Source organism: Notothenia coriiceps, unplaced genomic scaffold (genome assembly GCF_000735185.1).
Source record: "Notothenia coriiceps isolate Sejong01 unplaced genomic scaffold, NC01 NC01_scaffold00037250, whole genome shotgun sequence".
Lineage (NCBI taxonomy): Eukaryota > Metazoa > Chordata > Actinopteri > Perciformes > Nototheniidae > Notothenia > Notothenia coriiceps.
Window position 1 is genome coordinate 15,688,669 of NW_011369951.1, and position 24,578 is coordinate 15,713,246.

The following is a 24,578-nucleotide window of genomic DNA, read 5'->3' on the forward strand; positions in this document are numbered from 1 at the left end:
CGTCACCACGTTATAAACAGTATGGCTGCCCCCGTGAGCAGTGTGGGTAAACCCTCAGCTGAACGATCACCGTTCAATAATACGAGTTTTCAGAAGAAAACAAGAAGCAAGTTAATCTCCATACCTGGTACCAGACCCTCGGTTCAAAATGGACAGCTCTTAGTCTCCACCGGTGTCACGTCACTCGACTATCTGCTCGGTCAGTCTGATGTTAGCATTTGCGCTATCTACAAAGGATAACGTTAACTGTGCTTCTCTATGTAACGTTAGCTAAACCCTGAAGTTCAGCCTGCTAAAAGATAGTCGTATTACTTTATCAAAAGGGGAATGTATGATTCACACAGAATATGGAGTTTTGTCACTGTCAGGGCTTTACAACCTGTCCAGAATTCAGTGAAATGCAATTTTAGCATTGTAGATACTATGTATATTTAAGGCACATTTAGTTAGAACCTGTTCACAAACCACTATAATATTTGTGTTAAATTGAATGTAAGGGTATTTCATTGAATTCTACATAATTTTAAATTGTATTTGTTGACTATGTTTAGATCCTAAATACGACTTAAAAGACAGGATTGTTTCTTGTAACAGAGCACTTTTTAAACTGTGGCAGTGCTACATTTACTACATTGTAAAATGTATTTTTCCATATGCTGATGCCAAAAATGCAGAAGCTTTAAGCTCTAAAAGACCCAACAAACGGTATTATCCCTATTATATCTCAACGCACAACTACAACCCTATATATAAAAACTAGACCCACATTAGCAGAGTGATCAACAAGTCACAATGCCTAAGTGTGATTAGGAGGAGTTTATCTGTATAAAACAGTGTACCAACAATAGGATGCTACTAATTTAAAGGATTATCACTGCTTAAAAGTATGTGATCTTTAAATAAGGTACACAAAAACTATTCCTATCCTCATCCTCATTTGGTTTTTAATCTTGAAGCCTGGATGGGTATAATCTCTCTCTCCGTCTATATATATGTAGCCATATTTAAAGCAATTCATCACAAGTCTCCTAACTTTTTTATGGTGTTGTTCCCCGTTATATAAAATAAATAAATCTTGCAAGCTAAGTTAATTGTTAGTCAGGACATTTTAATGAAATATTTAGAATTTCGTGTCATCATATCTGAAAAGGGAAACTATTCTCTTCTTGTGCATTTTGTATAACTTATGTTAGGATTTCTGACAGAAATGTAACAATGCTTTAATAGAATCATTGTGACCTGCCTATTTGTTGTTGTTGTTGTTGTTGTTGACATAAATAGCATTTTATTTGATCAATGCTATAGTTATTTTATACAACATGATGCAAAATGTGCATCTCAACAGCTGACTCTCTTTTTACTCTTAGCCTTAAACTTTTGAGGCCATTTTAGTTTTGATATTACCAGCCTGTACAATAGCAAGCAGGACCAATTAGCAATATGGGTTAATTAAACATAGAAAACGTTTCCCGTGGATGTATTGTTTTAAGCCTATAAGGTGATCAAGGACTGTCCTGAAATGCTCTTAGTTTAGCAAAGGTCCTCGTTTTTTAACGTAGCTAACACAACTCTTGCCATAACGGTGTGAAAGCCAAATGTCAGCTGTCTCTTCAGATGCTCACTTCTCCAATTGGCCATTTCCACAGTAGGCATTTTGACATGTCACAGTAGGAGAGGCATAAGTGTAAATAAGGCAAGGCAAGTTTATTTATATAGCACCTTTCAACACAAGGCAATTCAAGGTGCTTTACAAAAATGAAAGACATTCAAACAAAGGCATTTAAAAACAGTAATTAAAAAGAAAAGATAATAAAATAAACATTAAAAGAATAACACAATTAATGATGGCCACATTCTTTTTATCTGCTTCAGTTTCAAGGTCCTGTTGTCATGCTCATTGTCACAGCTTAATTGGACACTTGAATATAACACAGCCTTTATTACTGTTATTATAAACATCTGTGCTTTTCCTACTATGACAAGTCAAAATGCCTGCTGTGAAAAATGGCTCTTTTCTTATAAAGATAAATCCACAGCTGTGGAGACATGAGGGGAGAGTGAAGGAAGCAGCAGTTAGCCAAAGGGCGGCTCACATTGATCCAGTGCCTGTAATATGTGACTGATATAATTAAAAATACAATTTCCTTTCTTTTTACAGGTGGCGGGTTAGCAGTTGGAACAGTACTTCTCATAGGTGAGCCTGCGTGAGAAATTGAACAATAATTTAAAGGTCCTAATTAATGGAATGATGACTTTCTTAATCAAGCAATAGGTCACACAGGCCATGGTATGTTGTGAATATCACAGCTAAGGGGGGTGTTGCTGGATTTCACTGTCCAATTTGTTTGCTTCAAAGTGTTATTTTTTTTCTCTATGCTCTTTACATAGCTGTGCATGTTGTTTAGAAGGTGTTTTTTCTGGCAATGGGCTCTGCTCTATTTTGTAGCAGGTTGTTTCTAGGCTATCTAACACAGCCTTTGAGTGTATGGGACTCCATGGTACACAGTAGTCTTTTCCTGAACGTTATCAAGCATTTTTTTGTCTGGAGGCTTCATGAATAAGTTGAATGTTTTTAATGATTATCATAGTCCTTAGGTGAACATTTTAATACCTAAAGCTATGTCCTTTTTGTTGCTCTCAACCGAACAATGAAAAACTAATTTGAAATGAATTACTGTTACAGTAAATAAAGATACCTTGGTAGAGGACGACGTAAGTGCATTGGTGTTTAGAATCATCCATTATCAACTCTATTTAATACTCAATCCCAGAGGAGTGCTATTCTTTTTCTGAAGCATTATAGCCTTCAGCTTTTTAGCAACTCTCTCAATAAGGAACCTGTGTAGATAAATTACACCCATAATTATAAATATGTTATATTCATGTGAAGCCAAACATCAAAACAGAATTCAATAGCACTTTTTAGCATGCCACAGCTAATGATACTGCCTGTCTGTTCTCAGGCTCTTTGTGGTTAGTGTGTCACTGTCTATCAGAGTGGTAAATATTGTAATAACCTGAAGGTCTCTAGCTAGAATCCCAGGTGTTCACACGCACACTGTGATCCTTAATTGATATGCTCATCTGCAGATGTTATGTAGAAGTTTTCGGAAGTACATTCAAAGCAAGTGGGTTTTCTAGACACATAAATGTCTTCCACTGTATTATTATTATTATTATCATTCATCATAGGCTAGGCTATATGCACTGGCAGACAGTAAGGTTAAGGTGTTCTTGTTTTCCCTTGAAGCTGTAATTTGTGTGTAGCAAAGGCCTATACCAACTGATGATATTGCTTTGCCCTTTAATTCACCCCCCCAATCGATGCAGGAGTCAGTGATTATACACTAATGCGTTCTTCCCTTCCATTTTGGGAATCAATGCACGGTTGGTTTCATCTGGTAATGAGAGACACAGTAAAGGTGAAATGCGTGTGTGAGCTCTCTTGTGTGTGTGTGTGTGTGTGTGTGTGTGTGTGTGTGTGTGTGTGTGTGTGTGTGTGTGTGTGTGGACAGTATGCTGTCTGTGTTGTTGTGTTTTTTGAATGGGTGTGATGGGGTGGGGGGTAGTTTGGAGTGTGTGTTTGGTTCTGTTTCAGGCAGTCGTCTCCTACAGTCTGCCCCTTTAGCTGTGATGGCCTGTTTGTGAGACACGGACATAAAATTATCAGGCTGGTTGTTGTCGGCCCTTGAAGTGTCTTGAAGTGTCCTTCCAGATTTGTCAACTCGAGGGGGATCCGCTCAGTACGGCCGCTGTCTGAAGATCTCTCATCTGGTGTTTTTGTAATAGAAGGAACAAAGCTTCTTATTATGTTGACCATGTACGCTTTCATTCCATTAGTTTAAGTTAATGTGTTTTCCCATTAACCCATCCATAATAATTACTTTTAAATGTGGCCTATTTGTTTTGTGTTTAAATGTTTCAAAGCTGTGAAGTGCCCTTTGAATATGAATTAATCTTAGATTCGGGCATATTTTTTGTAGAAAACTCTGACAAATAGTTTGAAAGTAGTTCATCATAATTATTACCCTGACAAAATTAATAGAACTGGTTGGAAAGTAGAATACATATTTATATAATAACATGAGATGCAGTGAAAATGAGTAAGGTGCAGTGAATGTTACCTACTTTGTCATAATTACTAACACTTATATAAAGGTAAGCTATAAAGAAACCATAACAAAGCATAAACACAATCAGAAAAAGATACTTAGACAACTGAAGACATTTAAAGCACAAGTACTGTACATGCAATACAATAACATGTTTGTAAAAGCAATTACAAAAACAAAACAAGAATAGATACAAGATAATAAGCAACAATGTTCCGACAAAGACAAACAAATGTCACATGTTGAAGCTTGAAATGTGTCACACATATACAGTTAGTCGGTCTCAAGAGATGCTGCTGATTGGTATTTAAGACAGTTTTGTAGTAGTACGTTGTTTTAATTACTTTAAAGATTAAGGGCTTTCTTTATTAATTGTCTAAATTGCATTTACCTGCCGTATGGCCTAAATGAGGCGTTCGGCTTCTCAATAGAAATGACATAGACCGAAGATTCATACAAGGGGGAAATCACCCTGACCTAGATATTTTGTCTCCTCCCCCTGCGGCTTCAGCAGATATGATTCAGGACTCTCGCCTGTTTGAAGGCAAATGAAGCCGAGGCGTTTCCCCCCTCATCCAAACCATCGTCAGAATCTGCCAAAAAAAAGAAGAAAAAAATCATCCCATGACTGTCCAGAGTGACTGATCTACCTCAAAGATATGACCGTCCCCCACCCCCTGTTGCTTGTATAGCCGCCACCTCCCGCCCCCTCCCCTTACCCCCCGCCTCAACAGCCTAATGACTCCTGGAGGTTCCATTTGTAAGGCTCCCATAGAAACACAGCCACAATAGGCCCCATCTTGAGAGGGCCCATCTGGGAGTCTTTGTGGGGCCTGCTGAAAGCCACAAAGGCCTGCTGACCTAGAAACCCATCAATAAGAGAACAGGGAGCCCCACCGACAACAAATTGAAGAGCCCTGGAATTTCCTGTGCCATCCTAAGTCCGTAGGTGAGGACATAGACCGGGAACGTGGGAGGGGGGAATTCTCCGGATGTTTAAGGATGACACATCAGGATGTCATTCCCAAGCTGTCAGCTGTATGCCCATTACCTTAAACTGTCAGTGCTGCCTTTGTCCTTGTGCCCACTGTTTGTCATTGTGCAGAAAGGGCTATGAAATCTTTACAAAATGACGATTGTGACAGGAAGCAGCAGCAGCGGCATGCTGGGTAGAGTTATGTGCCCTGTTAGTAGGGGGGTTCATGGTGATGATGCACGCATTTTTTGTGAGTTTGGCTTGTGGAATGACCGGGTGGCCACTTTGTGTGCACCGAGAAAAGGATACCTTTGGGAAAGTATGTTCATTTTCAGAATCGCTTTTCTGTCCATTTAATGCTTTAATAAGCACTCCTCTATATGAGCCTGTAAGGTCAGCTCTACAAGATGATATTTACTCTTTCCAACTGTGTTTAAAAGTATATTGGGTAACTTGTCTTTTCTAACCTACTTTCATGATAATAAACACACCTGATGTAAGTGTTTGCCAAAACATAATGAAAGGTTGCCATTGCCATCAGAGTTCACACAAAAAGCAGAAAGATTCAACTGAACCAGATGTCGCAAAGCATTTTGAAGATAGGAAATATCTCATCCTGCTTCTGCCTCCTCTTGTCAGTTTCCCTCCTAACTGGGGTACCTTTGTGTCCAGGGGGAGGTGTCAGGTGAATGCTTAAGACAGGTGTCTCCCCCTCACCTCCGCTGCGTGTTGGGTTATGATAGGTGAAAGTGGACAGGAATACTGTGAAGACCTTAACAAGAGCATTAAAGATGTCAGCTCCACTCTGATAGTCAGGTCACACAATAACACCCATGTTTCTGTGCCATGTCGATTCCCACTTCCTCTCTTCCCTTCAGAAGATAGCTCGAAGTGTGGTCCTTATATCAATTAGGGTTAGCGATTATGACGTGGTCATAAACTTCCGGATCTGTGGTGTCTGAATGAATGTTGAGATTGAGACAGATCCAATGATAGTTTTGAGAGTGATATATTTTTCCTCATAGGGAAGATGTTCTACCTAGTTTATCACTGAATCATGTAGTTAGGCTTTGTTGACAGTGTTAGAAGTATGACATTGAATGTGTGTTTGTTTGAGTTTTCCCACTCACCCTGAATTTGTATTGTTGTTGTCTTTTGTTTCTTTTATTAGAGGAAGACCGATATGATAGCTACTCTCGTATGATCCTAAAATACTTCCTGGCAGAAGGAGTCGTGTGTCGGCATGAACTTTATGTGGCGGCGGCTCAGGATAACCCAGATGACATCTTACAGGTATGAGAGGTGTCGTCTTTTCCTTAAGCTTTCAGGAAGGAAATGATTTATACCTCAAAGTGTGATTTATTTTAAAGCTGCAAGTTTTGACGAACCATCCACCAAGAAACAAGCATGGCCTCAATATGTCTTCTATAACATCATCCCTATTATACATTTTTTGTAAACTTTTGTTTACCTTTTCGTCATCAGAGTTGGTTGGTATGTTCTGTCTGCTTGTATTATGTTGTTGTCACAATATATTAATCAATTCCTGCTGTACAGTATTCATCCTGGTTCCTGCTGGCCAGACCATGATTTAAAAGACATTATAGGCGCACAGCTTTCCCCAAGATGTGTCAGGGTCAGCGGGGGTATCTGAGAGGTCGAGGGTGGCATGGTTGTGACATTGTTGAAATGTTTCCCGATGCATCACTCTGTGAAGAGGAACGTCGCCCCCAGAAGCTGACTGCCACCCAGCATACAGGAGGAGGGCCTCTCTCCCACTGATTGATAGTGGGAGGGGTCACAGCCTCACCCTCTCTTTACATATCAAAGGCTTATTAAGAGAGGGGACTCCCAAAGGGGATATATCACATCATTTAGTGTTTTCACAGCTACATTCACAGTATGCTAATCTTCAGATGCTGAGGTTGTACTTTATGCATTACGTTAACATGCACACAAAAAACAAGCTTATTGGAAATCATTGAGTTAAAGCAGAACATTTGAGAACGGGTTCACACCCACGCTTTCTTGCTTCAACTAATATATCAGATACCCCCACACATAGCCAATAAATCAGTATTCTATAAGAAAAATCTTTCCGTTATATCTGGGTTTTACAAATTGCTTCAACACAATTAAAGAAACATATTGTCTTTTTGTTTTATATTAGAGATATGGCTACTTTCAAAAGCTTAGACTAAAGTGCATGTACATTATGCACCAACAGAAAAGACTCGGTGATGGTCTTTGATGTCATGTGATTTTATGACCATATCTCCCGACCATTCACAATCAACAAGATTACACTTTTTATATTAATTGTATCATCTGGTGCAGGAACTCCCGGCCCCCATCCTGGATGATGTTGCTATGCACAAACCAGCCGAGCAGCCCAGGCTGTCGTGTGAACCTCCAGACGGTTTGGACGCCATGAAGATCGCCTGGCGCTATCAGAATCTCCCGAAAGTACAGGTAATCAGGTGATCACATGACAGTTAACTGTACATTGTCTGTTTTTTTATAATGGAATATATATTAGAAAATAGGTAACTTGTAATTATGCTACTTTTAATAAACTTCCTAAAGTTGTTTTTGTTAATGATTATATGAGAAAGAACAGCGCTGGCTCTCTGGTCTTAGTGGTTTGGCAATTGTCTCTACCAATAAATCCATCAGCTTCTAAACTCCTTTGTGGAGTGAATGAGGCCTCAGCCTCTCCTTTCAGAGCTGGACCAGATTACTCACACTTAGCTGGCAATAGGTAGGCTTTTCACTGGTCCCCAACTCACATAGACACACATACACACACGCCTGCACCCCTGCTTAGCCTGGGAAACAAGAGTACTTTGCAGCCTGTGCATTGACATGTCTGCTCGCTCAACCCCATGACCCAGACCTGCGCCTCTGTCTTCCCCCAAATCCCTGCCTCTCCCCCTGCTAGGGTCGGCAGCCCTACACTCTTTCTTCCGCTTTGAGGAGAGGTGACCCTCCCCTTCTACTTCTCTGCAGTCTCCCCCCTTCAGTCTATAATCCATATCGCTATGTGGATTAACAGCACACAGTGTATCCCTGGGGATCCTCTCCCTCTTTCTCTCCCCCTGGAAACTTCTTTATATCTGTGTCCTTTCCTCACCTCTCCCCCTTCCTCTGTAAAATCGTCTTTACAAACCACTAGTAAGCCCCACCAGAGGATTTGCATCCCAAATTCACCCCCAGAGTCAACGCTTACTTTCCCCTTACACACACCTCTCCTGGCATAGCCCACTGTGTCGCTCTCCCGATGAAGACATCAGATCAAAGGTGAGGCCGCCAGGGCGGGGATGGAACGCTAAGCGGGTTGCCTGGTTCACAAAGAGAAGATGAGCCCCTGACCCCCCTGCCCTACTGACCCCCTCGTCCCACCAGGAGAGGGACACACCGGGGGCCCTAATCCAGATTAGGAGTAGATTAAGGGCCCCTCTAACAATGGAATCCCTGGTTTCACTCTGAGAGAAGAGCTAAAACTCTCTCTTTCAGCTGCAGGAAAACATCCGCCTTCCCCTGCGTCCCTGACACGTTTGCTTTCACAGCCAGAAGTGGACATTTATGTGAAGAAATGATTAAGACCGTGGTCGTAGTGGTTATTTAACTTCTCTGCTCATGGAAAGTTGAGGAATGACCCATAAACAATTCAATTGCATTACCATAGTATCGTGAAGCACACTCATTTAAAGTATTAAAAGACAAGTGAGATAATTATTTAATAGACTGCTTTTATTGTTATCTGATATTAGTTAAATGCAGATTAGTTTATGTTAGAAACAAGCAGTAGCGTCAGACGGGGATGAATGAAAACACATTAAAATGCTCTTAAATTAAAGTTCTTAAATCTCCTTACGCCTTGACATGATTTTGACTTGTTGACCTCCTCAGACTGCCTTGGCCTCTTCATCCCGGTTCGGGCACTACTATGACGTTTCCAAGACGATGGAGCCAGAAATTCGCCAGGCAGCCAAGTGCCACCGCTTCTACCTTCCAGAACATCCTACCCAGTCATCACCCCCGCACAGGTAAAACGACAAGACATCATCCACAGAACGCATTGAAACCAATGAGACACCGTCTGCATAACACAGGCACACAAACACGACATCATCCACAAAACACAGACGCACAAATAAGACATATTCAACAGAACTCTGGTAAACAAACATGGCATCGTTCACAGAATACAGGTAAACCAACAATGCAAACAGACCAACGTGTTTTAAAGAGTGTATACTTATAATCCCTGCAAGCAGCATGTGTCTTTGAGAAAAGTCAACCTGAGAGGCAAAAACTCCAGATTTATCCCCAGTATCATGAAGAGCCCTTTGTTTTAGACATTTATAATAATATATTAAACTGGCGGACTGCAACTAATGCAATTAAAGATTGTTTTCCTTATCAATTCGTCTTTCAGAATGTATTGTGTCATTGTTTTTTCTATATAATGTCAGAAATAGTTCGAAAAAATATTATAATAGGAGAAACAATATAATATTAAAAACCAATATTAATATATTACTATTTTATATTCCAGCTTGTGTTGTCTGAGGAACACTCCAAAAGGCAAAATACTTTCAATTTTCTCCATTTATTAAATTGTTAATAAAACAAAAACAAAAATGTTATAAAGCTGGAGCCAGTTTTTGTGTATTTCTGATGGAAATATTACTTATATTATTAACAAATGTCTGTGGTAGTTGCTCCATACATTGTTTTAGACCTAAAAATGTACAGCACAGTGCAGTCTGTTACTGGGATTTGAATTGCTTAAATTAATGAACATTTTAATCAATTCATTACTAATCCTATCCTTATTTCTTGTTTGAACAAAATATTATTTAAAAAAAAAAAAAATTAAAATATACGTTTTTTCACACATACAGCGGAAAGACATCAGTTAAACACCTGCTTGGTCCATCCTCTCTTCTAAGTAGTTTGCCTTTGGCTTAAGACATTCAGCCTCTTGGAAAGGTTGTGTATGTCTATTCAAATAAGGGTCTTGTTTGCTCAACGTCTGTTTGATTTCTCCTGCGTTGAGTGTATTTAAGGTTCAGAGGTCATACGGGCTCTTTACTTAGAGAGTGCTGTTGAACACACAAGGGCACACGAAGCCTCACTCAGACACACTGGGTAAATACAGCAATCTGGAGCACAGAGGATGTGGAGGAGGCTTTATAAAATCCCTCTTCCTTTATTTCAGCAAACAGAGACTGTTTAACAGCGCACCCAAGCAAACACATTACATGTTATGGATATTCAGTTTAAAGTTTACATTTTCGAGAGTGGACCATTAAGTGAAGTGATACTCTATTTTACTAAATATCAGGTCAGAACTTAAACATTTCTATTGATTGGGAGAAAATAAAATAACAAAATATCTTCTCCGTTGATGTCTGAAGCCCTGTGTCGCAGTGTAGTGAGTAGGAGTGACATGATGGTACTGTTTGTGTCTGAATGGCTTCTTACAGACATTTTGACAGCAGGAAACTACACCTGCACCACACCATTGTGCCCCCAGCACCGCCCCAATACTCACACACACACACACACACACACACACACACACACACACACACACACACACACACACACACACACACACACACACACACACACACACACACACACACACACACACACGGCATATTACAGACGCACATGTTCCACACAAACTCCTAAGCAGGCTACTCCCCCTTGCACGTGTCCACAGCCCCATGTTGATACCCTAGCTGTTAAATTGCTCCGTTTCACTTGAAGGCATAATTGGCACAAATTGCTCTCTAGGTGATACAGATCCTGTTGTTTAAGACCAAGCATCCCCCTTCTCTCCTCCTTTCTTTTCTTGCTGAAAGAGAAACACTGAGATAAAGAAGCGTCCCTGTGTATGATCCTAATTAGCCGGCGCACCAGCCCCTGTAGCTAAGCACCTAGACCTTTTTGGTACCTGAAAGAGGAGTGCTCGGTAGGGGTAGCTAAAACACAATACCATCCCACACAATGGCTGCCAACCAGAGGCAACCTCCTGCTTAACTGCATGTCAAACCATCCCAGCCCCCTACCTCAGAGCAGGGGCATGGGCAGAGAGGCCAAGGAGGGTAGGTGTCCCTCTTTCACCAAACCAGCTCTATCATTAGCCCCAGCAGGGTCAGGAGGCACCATTGTCGGGCTGAATAACTGAAATAGAGTACATGGATGTACTTGGCGCAAGTGTAATCAACATAAGTGTGTATTACTGTTCTTTATGCAGGGCTATTGGCGTGTGACCAATCTATGTGTATCAGCTTTTGTAGCCTGCAGGTCGAATTGACAACTGACATAGCTGCCCACTGTGACTCTCTGCAGAGTGGTCATTACAATGGTGGGGCGTTCTTAAGTTGACGGACCTTAGTAAAAACATGGGGTTAACATTGTCTGTCTTATAGGTCCATGATGGGCTCAGCAGTAATCCTTCCCCTGACTGTTTCTAAATGTGGCTCTGATGGTACTGTACGCCCTTTGTCAGTAGTGCACATCTTACCCCTGATTAAACACCAAAATGCTGTTCCTTCGTAATTTTAGATATCAGCCCATTAATCCCCCCCCCTCCTTCTCACTTATCGTCTTTGTTGTGTGTATGTTTGTGCATATGCACGTCTCATCTGTCTGTTTGTCCGTCTGTCTCGGCACAATCAGATCCTCGGGGAGCTGACAGAGAACCAGTCATGTTGTAATTTAATCAACCAAATAAATTAATTGGATCTCTTGATATGGATCATCTGTCTGCCTCAGTGGCTCCAGAAAAGCACAGTCAGGAGGAACATACTGCAGTCCTACAGGATTAAGCTAGTGCGGTGAAAGGCTTGGCCCAGTTTTATCAAAAATGCTTTTAATTACAGTTAACACATCTGAAGTAACCCCTTTCTTTGTGTTCTCTTTCTGGTTGTCCCCTCAACTCTCTCCTCTGTCCTGTGCTCTTTTCAGTACCATGCTTGAGTCCTACTCGGCGTTGCTGAAGTCTCTTCAAGAGGTCATAAACAGGGAGGGCTTTGATGTAGCAGCCCCTATGGTAAGAACCAGAAGTGATGATCCACTTTGCATTTTTTTCTTTCAGCCTGATTAAAGGGTTTTTACATATATTTTTTAACTTTTTGAAAATGTGTATCTCAATTGAAAACCAACACACCAAACAGCAATCACACCTTGAATCTATGAGTATATGTTTGCAGCTAAAACAGCAGACAAAGCAGCTGAACAAGAAAACATTTCAACCTTAGGCCAAGATCTCTTCATGTTGTGGGATATCAAAGCTTCAACTATCACGCTGTTTAGTTAGACTGGAGTGTTAAAAATAACTTCAGTGTGGTTAAATGATTTGATTGAACAAAAAGCACCTACCACTCATATTTGATCACACATATACATTTCCATGATCACAAGTTTACATGTTTTTTTTTTTTTTCAAGTAACGCTGGAGATGGACAGGAAATAGGGAGAGTTTTTAAACGGTTCCCCTTCCATTGTTTGTGGATTTGGTTTTTTGGCTCTTATATTGGCTAAAAAAACAATGCTGAAAAACAGTAGACATGGAGTAAGCTGCCACTAGCAGTGAAGCAACACAAAATGTTTGTGTGCATTTTCTCTTCTCACTAATTGTTAAATAATGTGAACTCGTTGACGTTCTGGTGCTTACAGGTTTGTGTTTCAAATGTGTGCTTCCAGCCGTGCTAATTATTATAAGCCCAGTCAAACTATTGTGCTTTTTAAAGTATCATGTGTGAGCCGCATTCAAGGAGCAATTTTAAAAGAGAGAAAGTCAAACAGCGTCTGTGACCTGCAGCTCTTCTGTCACATTCCAACCACCACTTGTCTGGAGTCTGTTCACCTCTCTGTCACCTGCTCGGGTTGGGCCTCACCTGTGTGTCCCAGCTGTGTGTGTCTTACCTTTGACATACATCTTTTTAATAATCATCAGTCCCTTACAGAATGCCAGAAACAACCATGGCCCCTTCTGTTTCCCACAGGACACAGTGTAATCCTCTTAACACTGTGATATGCCTGTATATATGGATATATACAGGACGAGTGTGTGTGTGTGTGTGTGTGTCTGCGCCTCTTGTGTCTTATTCACCTACTTTCAATGACCCCTCTGCTCGTCACCTGGAGCCACCTCTCCCCCTGTCAATCTCGCACAGGGTTTACCTCTAGTACCCCCCACCCTCCCTCCCCAAGCGCTGTCACTCACACGCCAGATTAACTGCTGACATCATTAAAACAGTGTGGCCGCCTGACATGCTGTTGGCACAGTCGAGGAATGCAGAGCGGCACAGAGCGACATGGGCACTGGCACAAGAATGCCCAGTATGGGTGATAATCAGTGTGCGTGTGAGTTTATATGTTTATGTGTGATTCTGCCATTATGGACTGGTAACAAGATGCAGATTTGATACAAACCGTGTAATGTCAATAACAGATTACATCAAGGGTTAATCTCCCAGAACATTTTTTTTTTTGGAGTCTTTTGAGATGAATGGGACACGGGTGGCAGCAGGACTGTGAGTCTGCTCAGTGATTGGCTGGTGATTAGGTCGTGGTCCCAGGCTGGCTGCAGTCTATATGGCTGGCCTCGGTTCCTTGGCTGGACTCAACTGGCACTGTTCCCTGATTTTTCTATAGGCTAAACTATAGGAGTTAAGTTTGGCTTCTCCTCTTGGTGCCACAGCAACAGTCGTGTTACCACAACCCCCCCCTGCTGGGCTGCAGACATAGAAATCAAATTCTTATTCTCTGGCCCCCCAAGACCTGCGTAGGCAAAGCCTGTTAAACAAAGAAATGGCATATCTAACAACCACAAAGGCCCACACAAAACACTTACACTTAAGTATAGTAAGGTATAGAGATGTAGTACTGATTTGGAATGCCGTAGCGGAGGATAAATGTAGTCCGGTGTGAGAGTCCTCCTTTGGGAAACTGAGCCAACGGTGGAAAACTCCAGAAACAATGGGGTTTATTTTTCTTAGATGCCTGTGATTCTGATCCAGATTCAAACGAAGCTTAGGTCATACTGTTGGGAGAGGAAGCGATGGGGAGTAGGGTAGAGGAGATTTTGGGAGGGTTGAGATAATAGAGGGGGAGGGATGAAAGAGAGGAGAGGCTGGAATAAAAAAGAAAAAAGGGAAAAGTGAGCAGATTTTAGGCCAGAGCTTTGTTAATCACTCTTGGCTCTCACCTCAGTAATCACGAGCCACCCTGAAGAAACTCCAAATAAAAGGCAATTGTAGGAAAGGTTAAAAACCTCTCACAGTTTGGACAGCCCCTCCATTCTCTCAGTTTCAGTGATATATATCCCACCACTGTTTGGCCACTTTTTCTCTGTCTTCATGAGAGTGGGTTACTGTTGATCTCTTATGGTGGGTTGGGGGGGTTGTTTCAAGGGAAGGCACTCCACCCTTACCCAGGCCCCCTTGGCTGCAGAGCATCGCTGTTGTGCCAAGAATGTGCTGGGGTTTCTGGGTGGCGGCCATATTGGAAGCCTGTCTGACAGGTCCATTGTGTGTGTGTCAGATGGCCTCTGTGATTGGGCAGTTGTGTCCAGTCACGTTTGGGCACCGATCGTCTGTGCTGGTGAGCAGACTGTCCAGTCGCTCTCTCCAAGAGTTTGGGAATAGTACCCATAACAGCACCTTTCCAAACTATTCCAAAAGCAGCAACATTTCAATCTTCAGATGCACTGGGAGAACTTTAAATAAAGAAAAAGTGTATTACTGCATGAGTAGAAAGTTACATTCTTGACTTGCTTTTTGGTTTTCCTGACCCCTTCTTTGTGCTTCTTCTTTTTCATAGTCAAATTCACGTAACATCCTGCGAATCGGGCTTCACTCTCTTGGCTCGGCTCTGTGGGGTGATGACCTGTGTTGCCATGACAACCCTAAAAATGGCCGCGCCCTCACTACCTTTCTCTATGGACTGCGTGCTTTACTGAGGTCCTCGCTGTCAGTGGCAGTAGTTACTTTGCCTTCACATCTCATCCAGGTAAGAAACTTTTTTGACACACGAACAACAACTCTGTGCAGTTCACAAGCATCAGCATGAGCTCAGGATACATTTATATGATCAAACATGACATGCATCTGATAGATAACTGATGTATACACTTTTGATGCTAGTTTTAAAAAGTTGATAACAGTTTGTCATTCGTTTCTAAAATGTGTGGTGCTGATATAATACCTCGACATCCAAAGTTTACAAATCATAACTCCAGTATGTTTTCCATTATTCAATTCTACATCTATATGTCTTTGCTTCTCTGCTGTGTTTTAAACCACCACCGCCAATTAATAACAAACTTTGAATTGACTTGAATTTACAGATAATAGACAGTTTGGATTTTTGGTGAGTGGTTTGATGTTTGGCCCATGTGCCTTTTCTTTGTCTCGTTTCGTTAATGGGAAACAAAGTTTGAAGTCTTTTGTAGTGGGGCCTCCTCTTGACCCTGTAGTTCAGTGTCAACCTGGTATGACTCAGGCCTGAGCGGGGGCCTCTTCCTCACGCATCGCTCTCCCAACAGACCCAGTCGAGTGCACACTTCATTCAAAGGCCTTTAGATCTATGTTTGTTTGTTTGTTTGTTTGGGCTTTTAATTACTTGAAGCGTTACACAATGAGAGTGTGTCTGTGTTTATGCATTTTATTCTCTTACAAATATCCCTCCTTTAGTTGTGTGAGTCTCAGGCTGTGTGTGTGTGTTTATGTATGGGTTGGGGGGGGTTATGAGTCTGCGTGCATGCGTCTGTGTACAGTCTGGCCTCTCAGTGTGAAGGTGGAGTCATCTGCTGAGGCATATGGCAAACCACAGCCCTCCCCCAGACAGTGGACCGTAGAAGCACACTTACCAGAAAAGCCATCTGAGACGTTCTACTTAAATGTTTTATCTTGCCTACACGTAAATCACCCTACTTCTTGATTCTCTTCAATCACAACAGCATGGAAACACAATAGTCTACATTGTTTTATATAAAGATATAGGTTGATTCTTAGCTTTTAGAACAGCTGTGTTGTCACAACATGCTCTGGCTTCAAGCCTATATACTCAGTGCACAGCGGCCTTGGCCTAGTCAAAAAAGGTAGAGTGGCTAACTAGCAGATGTCAGCTGTGGTGGGAGCGGTCCCCCTGTCCCTCTCCGGCCTGGCCTCCAAACCCTTAATCTGTCCCCTCCCCCTTCTCCACCCTGGGGAGTGAAGTGAATGAGCGGGTGAGGAAGAGGAGAGGGGGACATTTTGGACTGAATCAGGTGTTGGGTGACTAAGCCAACATGGAGGTAATGAGAGGCTGTTAGGATGGGTATCTATGAATTGACCTTATGATTAGTTTAATTACACTTGGTCTTTGATCAGCTGATCTCACCAAGGTGTGCAGGCTGCTAATTTTAACTTAATGACAACAATGTGTCTGGTACTTTAACAATTGATGTGTTATCAGAGCTTCTTTCCGCAACTACCTTTCCTGAGATGTTTATCTTAGTTAACGTGGCCTTTTTAAGACTGTCTAGACTAGTAGTAGTGGGCTTGCTGGCCGAGAACGCGCTGGACTCTCTATCCATTATTGAGCAGCTTGGGAAGTTGAGCAACTCACTGAAAGCCTCCTCACAGCGGCCCAGTGCCACAGTCCATCTGAAACATTAATTAGGCTTGTCCTAGCCCGGTCCTCCTCCATCATACTATCGCCTGCCACCACCCCCACAAGTAAACACACACAAACACAAAACACACAGTCGTCGCTAAGATGCATCCATATACACCTCACCTGCTGCTCAACCTAAGTGGTGTCCTGACCTATGCAAATGTTTAGACTCAGAGTTTGGACTGGTCAGGCAGAGTTGTTGTGTTGCTACAAAACCACAACTTCAGGTTCAGTTGACCTTTACTCATTTGAATTTAAAGCTGCAATCAGCAGATTAATTGCATCATTGATTAATCTGCTGATTATGTTCTTAATTAATCCTTTAGTTTAGGGAGTATACAAAAATTATGAAAGACGTATATGAAAACGTAGGAGAATTGTCAAAAACCAAAACGTATGTTATTTACTTTCACATAAGACAATAAAAAAGCAGTAAATCCTGATTTGTAAAATAAAGTTATTAATTTGTCTTAAAATGTTGTATTTTTCAAAACAGTAAGATATTTGTGAAACAACATATTTTATTAGCATTTATTGTTATTTGTAATTGTTATATTAAAGGTCACCTATCATGCTATGTTTAGGCAATAGCATAGGTCTCAGATATATAAAAATATATAAAAAACATGTCTATGAAGTGTTTTGCTCAAAATACCAAACAGATCACCCATTCTAGCCATGCCTCATATCCCTCTATTTCACTTCCTGTTTCAAAAGTGCTGATTTTGGGTATAAAGCTTTAAAAAAAAAAAAAATTGATACAAAATAAAAAAGGAGGGGGCTGAGCTCATGCGGGACCCGGCAGCTACTGTCTAAACTAAATACTGCCGTGATGAAACGCCATATCATGGATTATCAAGGATTATTTCTGAAACAGTATGGAGCTCAAAGGCTTTCTCTCTTGCCGGTTATACCACAAGGTGAGTAACATTAGTTTTTCCATCTAAATCTGTCTAATTTTCTTACATAAAATTGTGTTTTTTACACATGTTGAAGTATTTCCAACAAGAGTATGTACCTATAATAATAATAATCATGAAAAATGCAACTATGAGTTATATTTTATAGTGGAGAAACTGTGCCTGTGTTCAGATAAGATTTTTTTTGGAGCAACACCTGCTTCCAATCCTAGCCTTGGAAGTGTGCATTTATTCTGTCTCATATATAGACTCTACTCTCCAAAGACATTAAACAGAATGAAAGACATCTGCCTCCCTCGGAGTGATGTATTGAATTTTGAGTTTGTACACATAATATATCAATTTTCAAAAAGCAAACAAAAGTACAGAGAGACATAACGCCGAAACCTGATAAGTCAAACATCTGTGATGAAATGGTGTTCATCACTAACTGGTTACATGAATTGACTGTGGTGGATTCAATCAAGTTAAGATGCTGCAGGGTAAATGAAGGCTGGCTCTCCCTGTGATCTGTCACTCAGTGACGGTCAGCGGAGGCTCTGGGTGTTCGGGGGATTTGCACTGATGGAATCTGAGCTAATTGAGCCAGCATATACTTTCATTGCAGAATGGAGGACACTCTAGTTTGAGCTCGTTATCAATTATGAATACGATTTAAAAAAAGATGTAGACCTCCTAAAACTCAAGGAGCTGTGTACCACGTGCATGTCTTGCTGACGTCATTCTGCCTTTCTGCCCCTGCACTGAGCAGCTCTATGACTTTGAAACTTTTGAGTCTTTGCCAAAGAGCCTCATCTTTGTATTCAAGTAAGCACAGAATAATTATTATGGCCTAGACAGACCAGCACAGACAAAGTTTTCGCAGACCCTCTCTCGTACAAACGCTATTGGCCATACTGTACCATTAGTGTTTTAAGAAACTGTCTTAGCCAAACTCTTACACTGACTTTAATTGCTGCATTTAAGTGGCCTCAGATACCCTGTAAGTGCTGGCAGTCCTGACTGGTGGGATATGCATACTTTAAAAGTAGGACAAAAATGAAGAGGAAGAAGAAAGAGTGGGGAAAAGACATGAAGGCATGAAAACTGCATTAGGCGGTGGCAGCCAACACAGAGAGAAGGATGTGAATGATTCAAGAGGCAAAAGGATTAATAATGCAGGACTCCCTCTTTCCCTCCATCCCGGTGTCCCTCTCTCTCACCCTCTTCTGCCTTTACCCTCTGCCTCCACCTTTTTGTATGTTTCTCATTCTTTCTGTCTACTGTAATGTTCGCCCCTGATGTGTCCTCTTTGTTGTCAAGTCAATCACCTAACCAGTAGGGGGAGCCCTCCCCATCGAGCCTCCACTGCTTTCTCCCACTTCCTTTCTGTCCTCCCCCGCTGTGTGCCAGTTTGAAAGTGTGCCCCAACTGTGAGCCTTACTGTAATGATTGTTCTTTCATGAAGTAAAATAATGATGTGTTGCCATTGACTTCATAGGCCACGTTTGAAGATGTATGCCTGATTTAAGGTTTTAGTTCATTTACCTGCCCAAACATCACCTGTGTAACCTATCAGGGCTCTTTCCCCTCATCACCCTCACCTAAGCCTTGGGCAGAAATGACCTGGCCACGGGACATGATGACCTCATTTAATTGCAACACTGATGGCCCGTCAGGAGGCTTTTAATTACCTGCTCATGTTTCTCTCCCTCTCTCTCCCTCCCTCTCTCTCTCTCTCTCACTCACTCTCTCGACCCTACAGGACAGAGCTCTAATGGGCAGCATAACCAGGCTATGTGACAATGCCATAGCCCTGGAATCATTCAAAGGCTCTGAGAGAGAGACCAACCCACTCTACAAAGATTACCATGGTAAGAACACACACACACACACACACACACACACACACACACACACACACACACACACACACACACACACACACACACACACACACACACACACACTCGCGCTTATCTTTCTGTCTCTTTTCCCTCAGACACACACGTACACACAAGCAGTGCATTAAGGCTGGGGCTGGGCTGTGGATGGAGGCAGGGCAGCCCCCTTGCAGGCCAGGCTGTCAGTGCGCGTTAGTGTGCTGCTGCTCAATCAGACGTGCTCCTCAGTAGACAGGCCGGGGGGGATTCAGCTGCCACGCTGTACCCCCTCTCCCTCGCACCCTCACCCACTCCATCCCTGCCTCCCCCCCCCCTCCAGCAGAGCCTCTCTCCCTCTCGCCTCGCCCTCTCTCCATCCCCAGTCCCATACCCCTGAGGCTCTGGAGCAGAGCAGACCAACACTGGGGAATCGATATTCTCACCATCACTCTCTCTTCCTCTCTGCCTGTATCTCTCCATCCCTCGCTCAATGTCTCCATGGCCAGCATGCTCTGCTAATAAATGGAGGGCAAAGCTTTCAGTAGAGGGAAGAGGACACCAATAAGGAACGAGTGGAGGGACGGAAACGAAGAAAGGGAGGGGGGGAAACATAGTTTGTCTCTGCTCTCTCCGGCCTTGCCATCACTTTTCTTTTGCGGTTTTATCATTCCTTCTTTCTCTTGTTTGCTTCCCTCTTTTCTATCACACTCTCTGCGAATAAAGGTCAGTTTAAGCGAGTGGGGTATTTTTAGCCATGCCTCTCGAACTCTCCGACTCACTCTTGCGCTTTTTCTCTCGTTTCCCTCCCTCCCTCCTCAGGGTTAGACGGCCTCGGTTGTGACAGATGAAGGGATGAGGAGTAAAAACATTCAATGGCAGATTTTGGTTGCATCCAACAGCATGTTTTATTTAGATAACCCATCCCATAGTGATCACATTCCTCTTCATTGTAAAGGCAGGTGGCATGTAAACGCATGTATTATTTGAGCGTTGTGGGGCATCATTTAAAAAAAAGATTGGAGTACAAAATTGTTCTTTGGGATTTGCAAATTAATATTGTTTGAATTTCTCGTTCAAGAATATATTTGCCGTCTGTTTAACCAGCCAGTAAGATTCTGGTTGTGTTATGAAATACATTTATGTGCATGATTGTTTTGATGTGTGTTCATGAGTGCAAACGCATCTGGTACGAGTGTGGGAGTGCGTGCGGATGCGCGTGCGTGCGTGTTTGCGGCAGCAGTTCAGGGCTGCTCAAAGCATGCTGGGAAGCCTGTCACTGCAAATCAGGCAAGGGAAAATCACCCAAGTGCACAGAGGAGAGAACCCACCATCCCCCACTTTCTGTGTCTGTCTCCCTTTCTCCATTACTCTCTCGATTTCTTCTTTTCTCTCTCACGATCATTTATACCATCCCACTTCTTTTGTACTTTTCCAGTTTTATTCAAATGTAACTTTTTGGGGACAGGAAAAGTGAAACGCAGAGTTAAAAAAGTGCTGCAAAACGTCCCTCTATCCTTTGCAGGAATCCCTGGCTTGTATTTGTGTACTGCCCCTCATTGCTCTACTGTGTCCTTTAATTGGCAAATGTACTTTACAGCACACCCATGCTCCAGCCTTTAGGGAAAATAAAGAGCGTAGGAATATCAATTTAGAAATGTTGTTTGTCAACATCTGATAATAAGTAATTTCTCTGGTCTAAGCAACTTTGATGCTTTGTGCAGATGTAGGTGTCAAAATATATTGGTTTGTTTATGACTGTCCTACTACATTCACTCAATTAGACCAGCACACTTTACTTCAAAACTAATAAGGAAAAGGTAGTATCGATTTGTGTAAACATCTTTCAAAACTCTTACTATCCAACATTTTGGGATAAGCAGGTGGATTATTGAAAGTTTCCTTTTAAGATGCTGACTTCAATGCGTCAAATGAAAACAAATGTTTGTAGATATGAAAAAGCGAAAAAACACTTCCCTTATTATAGTATTTTATCATATTATAATAACGGTTATTTAAAATAAAAATAAAATAGAATACCAATAGCAATTGATTTGTTTGTCATTTAAAACAACATATCATCCAAATATGAAATCAGAGTGTGTATACATTGGACTCTGAAAATTACCCTAGGCTTTTCCTGTTGAGCCCCACGGCCCCGTGGGCGGGGGCATAAATGCAATATCTTCAGGAAACAGCGTCTGAGGGCTTCTTAACATTTAACAACCTATTAATGTGTCATACCCACTTAACGGGAAGAAACTCTAACTGATGATATAAAAAAAAATGTACCGAAACAAAACGCAACTCTAACGCCGAGCCTCTGAATTACCCCTGAGCGAAAAAATGCTAACGCACTTCGGACAGAACTCACGGTATAAATACTTTATTACTTATCGGAGAACAATATATCAGATTGAAGCTGAGATTCCACAGATTCTAGAGGTATAACTATCATCACTGTGAGACCAAAACTCAGGGCAGCGAAGGCAAACCCAGACTACACACCACGTAGCTTTACGGAGCCAAAACGGCAAATACGTCTTACCTTTGCTGTTTTTCTGATCAAAAGTTCTGTTCAATGGCATTAAAACGCATACAACGCTGCTGAAGGTTAATCCAATGTCTCTGTGTCACTTTGAAATGATTACTGATAATCCATCATCATATTTATGGCTATAACCTAGTTTTCAGTTTTCAGAGCGTAACATAGCTTTCTGTTTGAGCAAGCTGCGTGTGCATTACCCTCATCCCTCAATGGTAACGTGTAGGTGGATTTCCTCTCGATTCTATTGGCTCTAACGGTTCAAAAGAGGTGTCAATCATCAAAATTGACCGAGGGGGGCCAGAGATATGGCAAATCCACCCAAATGACCCCAGAAGTGTTTTTTTTGTGCTAAACCTCTCTAAAAATGTCAAATGTCACTTGTTTTGCATCAATCTTGATACAGGGTACTTATTATATGTTTGGATTCCTAAAGTTTTTAGTCTACTATCCCATCATTCAAGGGTGGTTTTCACTATAAGTAGGCTAATGTGTTTTTTTTGGACGGACACTATAATTTACATTTTCTTACTATGTTCAATCTGAATTTATTTTAAAATAAAAACATTCTATATTTATTCTGACTTTTCTACATCCAACTCACAGGTGTAACCTTGCTTTGGGAAAAAAGATTATTAATGTACCCCTTTTGGAAGGGAAGATATGGTCATTTGTTCTGGGAATGTCTTTTTCGAGCCTGAGACCTGAAAAACAGGCTTGGGGCTTAACAGGTTACGATTATAGTTTTTTTTTAAAAAGAGATAAAGTTGTATTTTTAAAGACTGTATATTAAAAGACAGACGCAGATAAAAAGGTGGACATCATACAACAATACTACTAGAATGTAGTGGTATATTGCTTTTTTGCATTGTTCAGCCCATTCGGTTTTAATATGCTTTCATTGTTTTTCACAGGTCTGATACATGTACGCCAAGTACCTCATCTGAACTGTCTGGCGAGTAAACTTCCTGACCACAAGGACCTGGCCTTCAAGCTCAAGAGAAAACAGTTCAGTATTGAGGTAAGTTGTCAACATTATAAAGTCTAGCCTGGATTTGAACATAAACAGAACTTGGTTTTATTTTGATGATCTCTCTTCGTCTATTTTGTTGCCCCATTTTATTTTCTCTAAAGTCCTTTTACCATTGCAAATCTTCCCATTCACCATGTTCATAGCCAGGCTGAAATCTAGTGCTGATGGTAATGAGAAGTCTCTCAAGTCAGCCAAGTTCTGCCAACCTTTTATTATTATCGGGTGTCAAAATAAAAGGTGAAGCTATTGATTATACACTGTTGCTGCCACACTTACTTCAGTGTAGTGTCAAGAGGCAACAGGGTGAAACAAATCTCCATCTATATTCATGAATGCGCGAAGAATAAATACTTTTGGCAGTCATATGTTAAAGGTATAATTCACATTTTATATACAAATACAAGACTATAAACTAATCAGCAGTAGAGACATACATGCATGGACATGTTCCCAGTCATCGTGCCAGACAAAAGTGAAGCAACAGCAACAAACATGGTTCAACTATCCACTAGCTCTCAAGAGAACAAGCTTTAGGTGCTGCTTACTTTCTCTGGCAGGGCTCTGTTCATTCACTCCACAGCTGGAAACAGCTGTGACCTGTTGAGAAAATGAAGCAGTAGACAGTTGCTTTACCTCATGCTGCAGCCCACCATGACAGTGTAATCAATGGTAGTTGTATGTCGAAAAGTGGCCAGCCAAACACTACTTAGGATAGATGCAAGACCAGAAGATTACACAATTTGACATATTGCTTCATATCCCTCCAATTCATAGTTTGACTTCTCTACAGTTGGACCACAAAACACTGCAGGGCTAAGTTAAAATGGGCGTTGTGATAGTCATACAAACAGTGCGTGCTCACTGAAAGGTAACAATAGGTAAAGATGTCGAATTTGGCATACATTTATTTTATACTAGATGTGAGAAAGAAGAAAAGTGAGGGGAACAGGAGCAAGTTGGAGAGTAATATCCCTATGAATAGAGGCAATTAAGTATGTCTGTATTCCCAGGATTAGACAGTTCATCTGCAGTGAGTTTCGCGCAATGCCTTAAATGTACCCTATCGTCCAGCCATAAGGTCTACGAAAGTAACTTAATGGAATCAGATAACTAATTCATACCATGCTGTGAACTATGGTTAAGCATCAACACAGTGGCATCTCTTTGAAAATCCCTTCTCATCCTGTGAGATGATGATGATGTTGCATGACTTATTCCTAACAGGTGCCGTATTAGTGACTCTTTGACCAGGTTCATCCATTGGTTGTATTTCACTTTTTAATTTGCTTTGTCATATTTGCTGTTTTATATATTTGAACTGAACTGGAGCACTGCTGACTCTAGCTACATTCATGACAGCTGCTGGCCTACGTTGCCTCTGAGATGGCTTACTGTATCTCATTTTGGTGACTCCAAGAAGAACAGGGTGAAGGCGGTGAGGCCTGGAAACA

General features: G+C 41.5%; 1 protein-coding gene across 1 annotated transcript in view; it reads left to right on the plus strand.

Moving 5' to 3' along the window:
- Nucleotides 1-13: 13 nt before the first annotated feature.
- The window catches only part of elp4 (elongator acetyltransferase complex subunit 4), a 51,326-nt gene continuing 26,761 nt past the window's right edge, over nucleotides 14-24,578 (plus strand). The window contains exons 1-9 of the mRNA XM_010796474.1: nucleotides 14-199; nucleotides 2,159-2,194; nucleotides 6,260-6,381; nucleotides 7,426-7,560; nucleotides 9,001-9,137; nucleotides 12,076-12,160; nucleotides 14,935-15,123; nucleotides 19,435-19,543; nucleotides 23,009-23,115. Coding sequence (XP_010794776.1) covers nucleotides 22-199; nucleotides 2,159-2,194; nucleotides 6,260-6,381; nucleotides 7,426-7,560; nucleotides 9,001-9,137; nucleotides 12,076-12,160; nucleotides 14,935-15,123; nucleotides 19,435-19,543; nucleotides 23,009-23,115 — 1,098 coding nt within the window. The 5' untranslated portion in view covers nucleotides 14-21. The remainder of the gene's footprint in view (nucleotides 200-2,158; nucleotides 2,195-6,259; nucleotides 6,382-7,425; nucleotides 7,561-9,000; nucleotides 9,138-12,075; nucleotides 12,161-14,934; nucleotides 15,124-19,434; nucleotides 19,544-23,008; nucleotides 23,116-24,578) is intronic.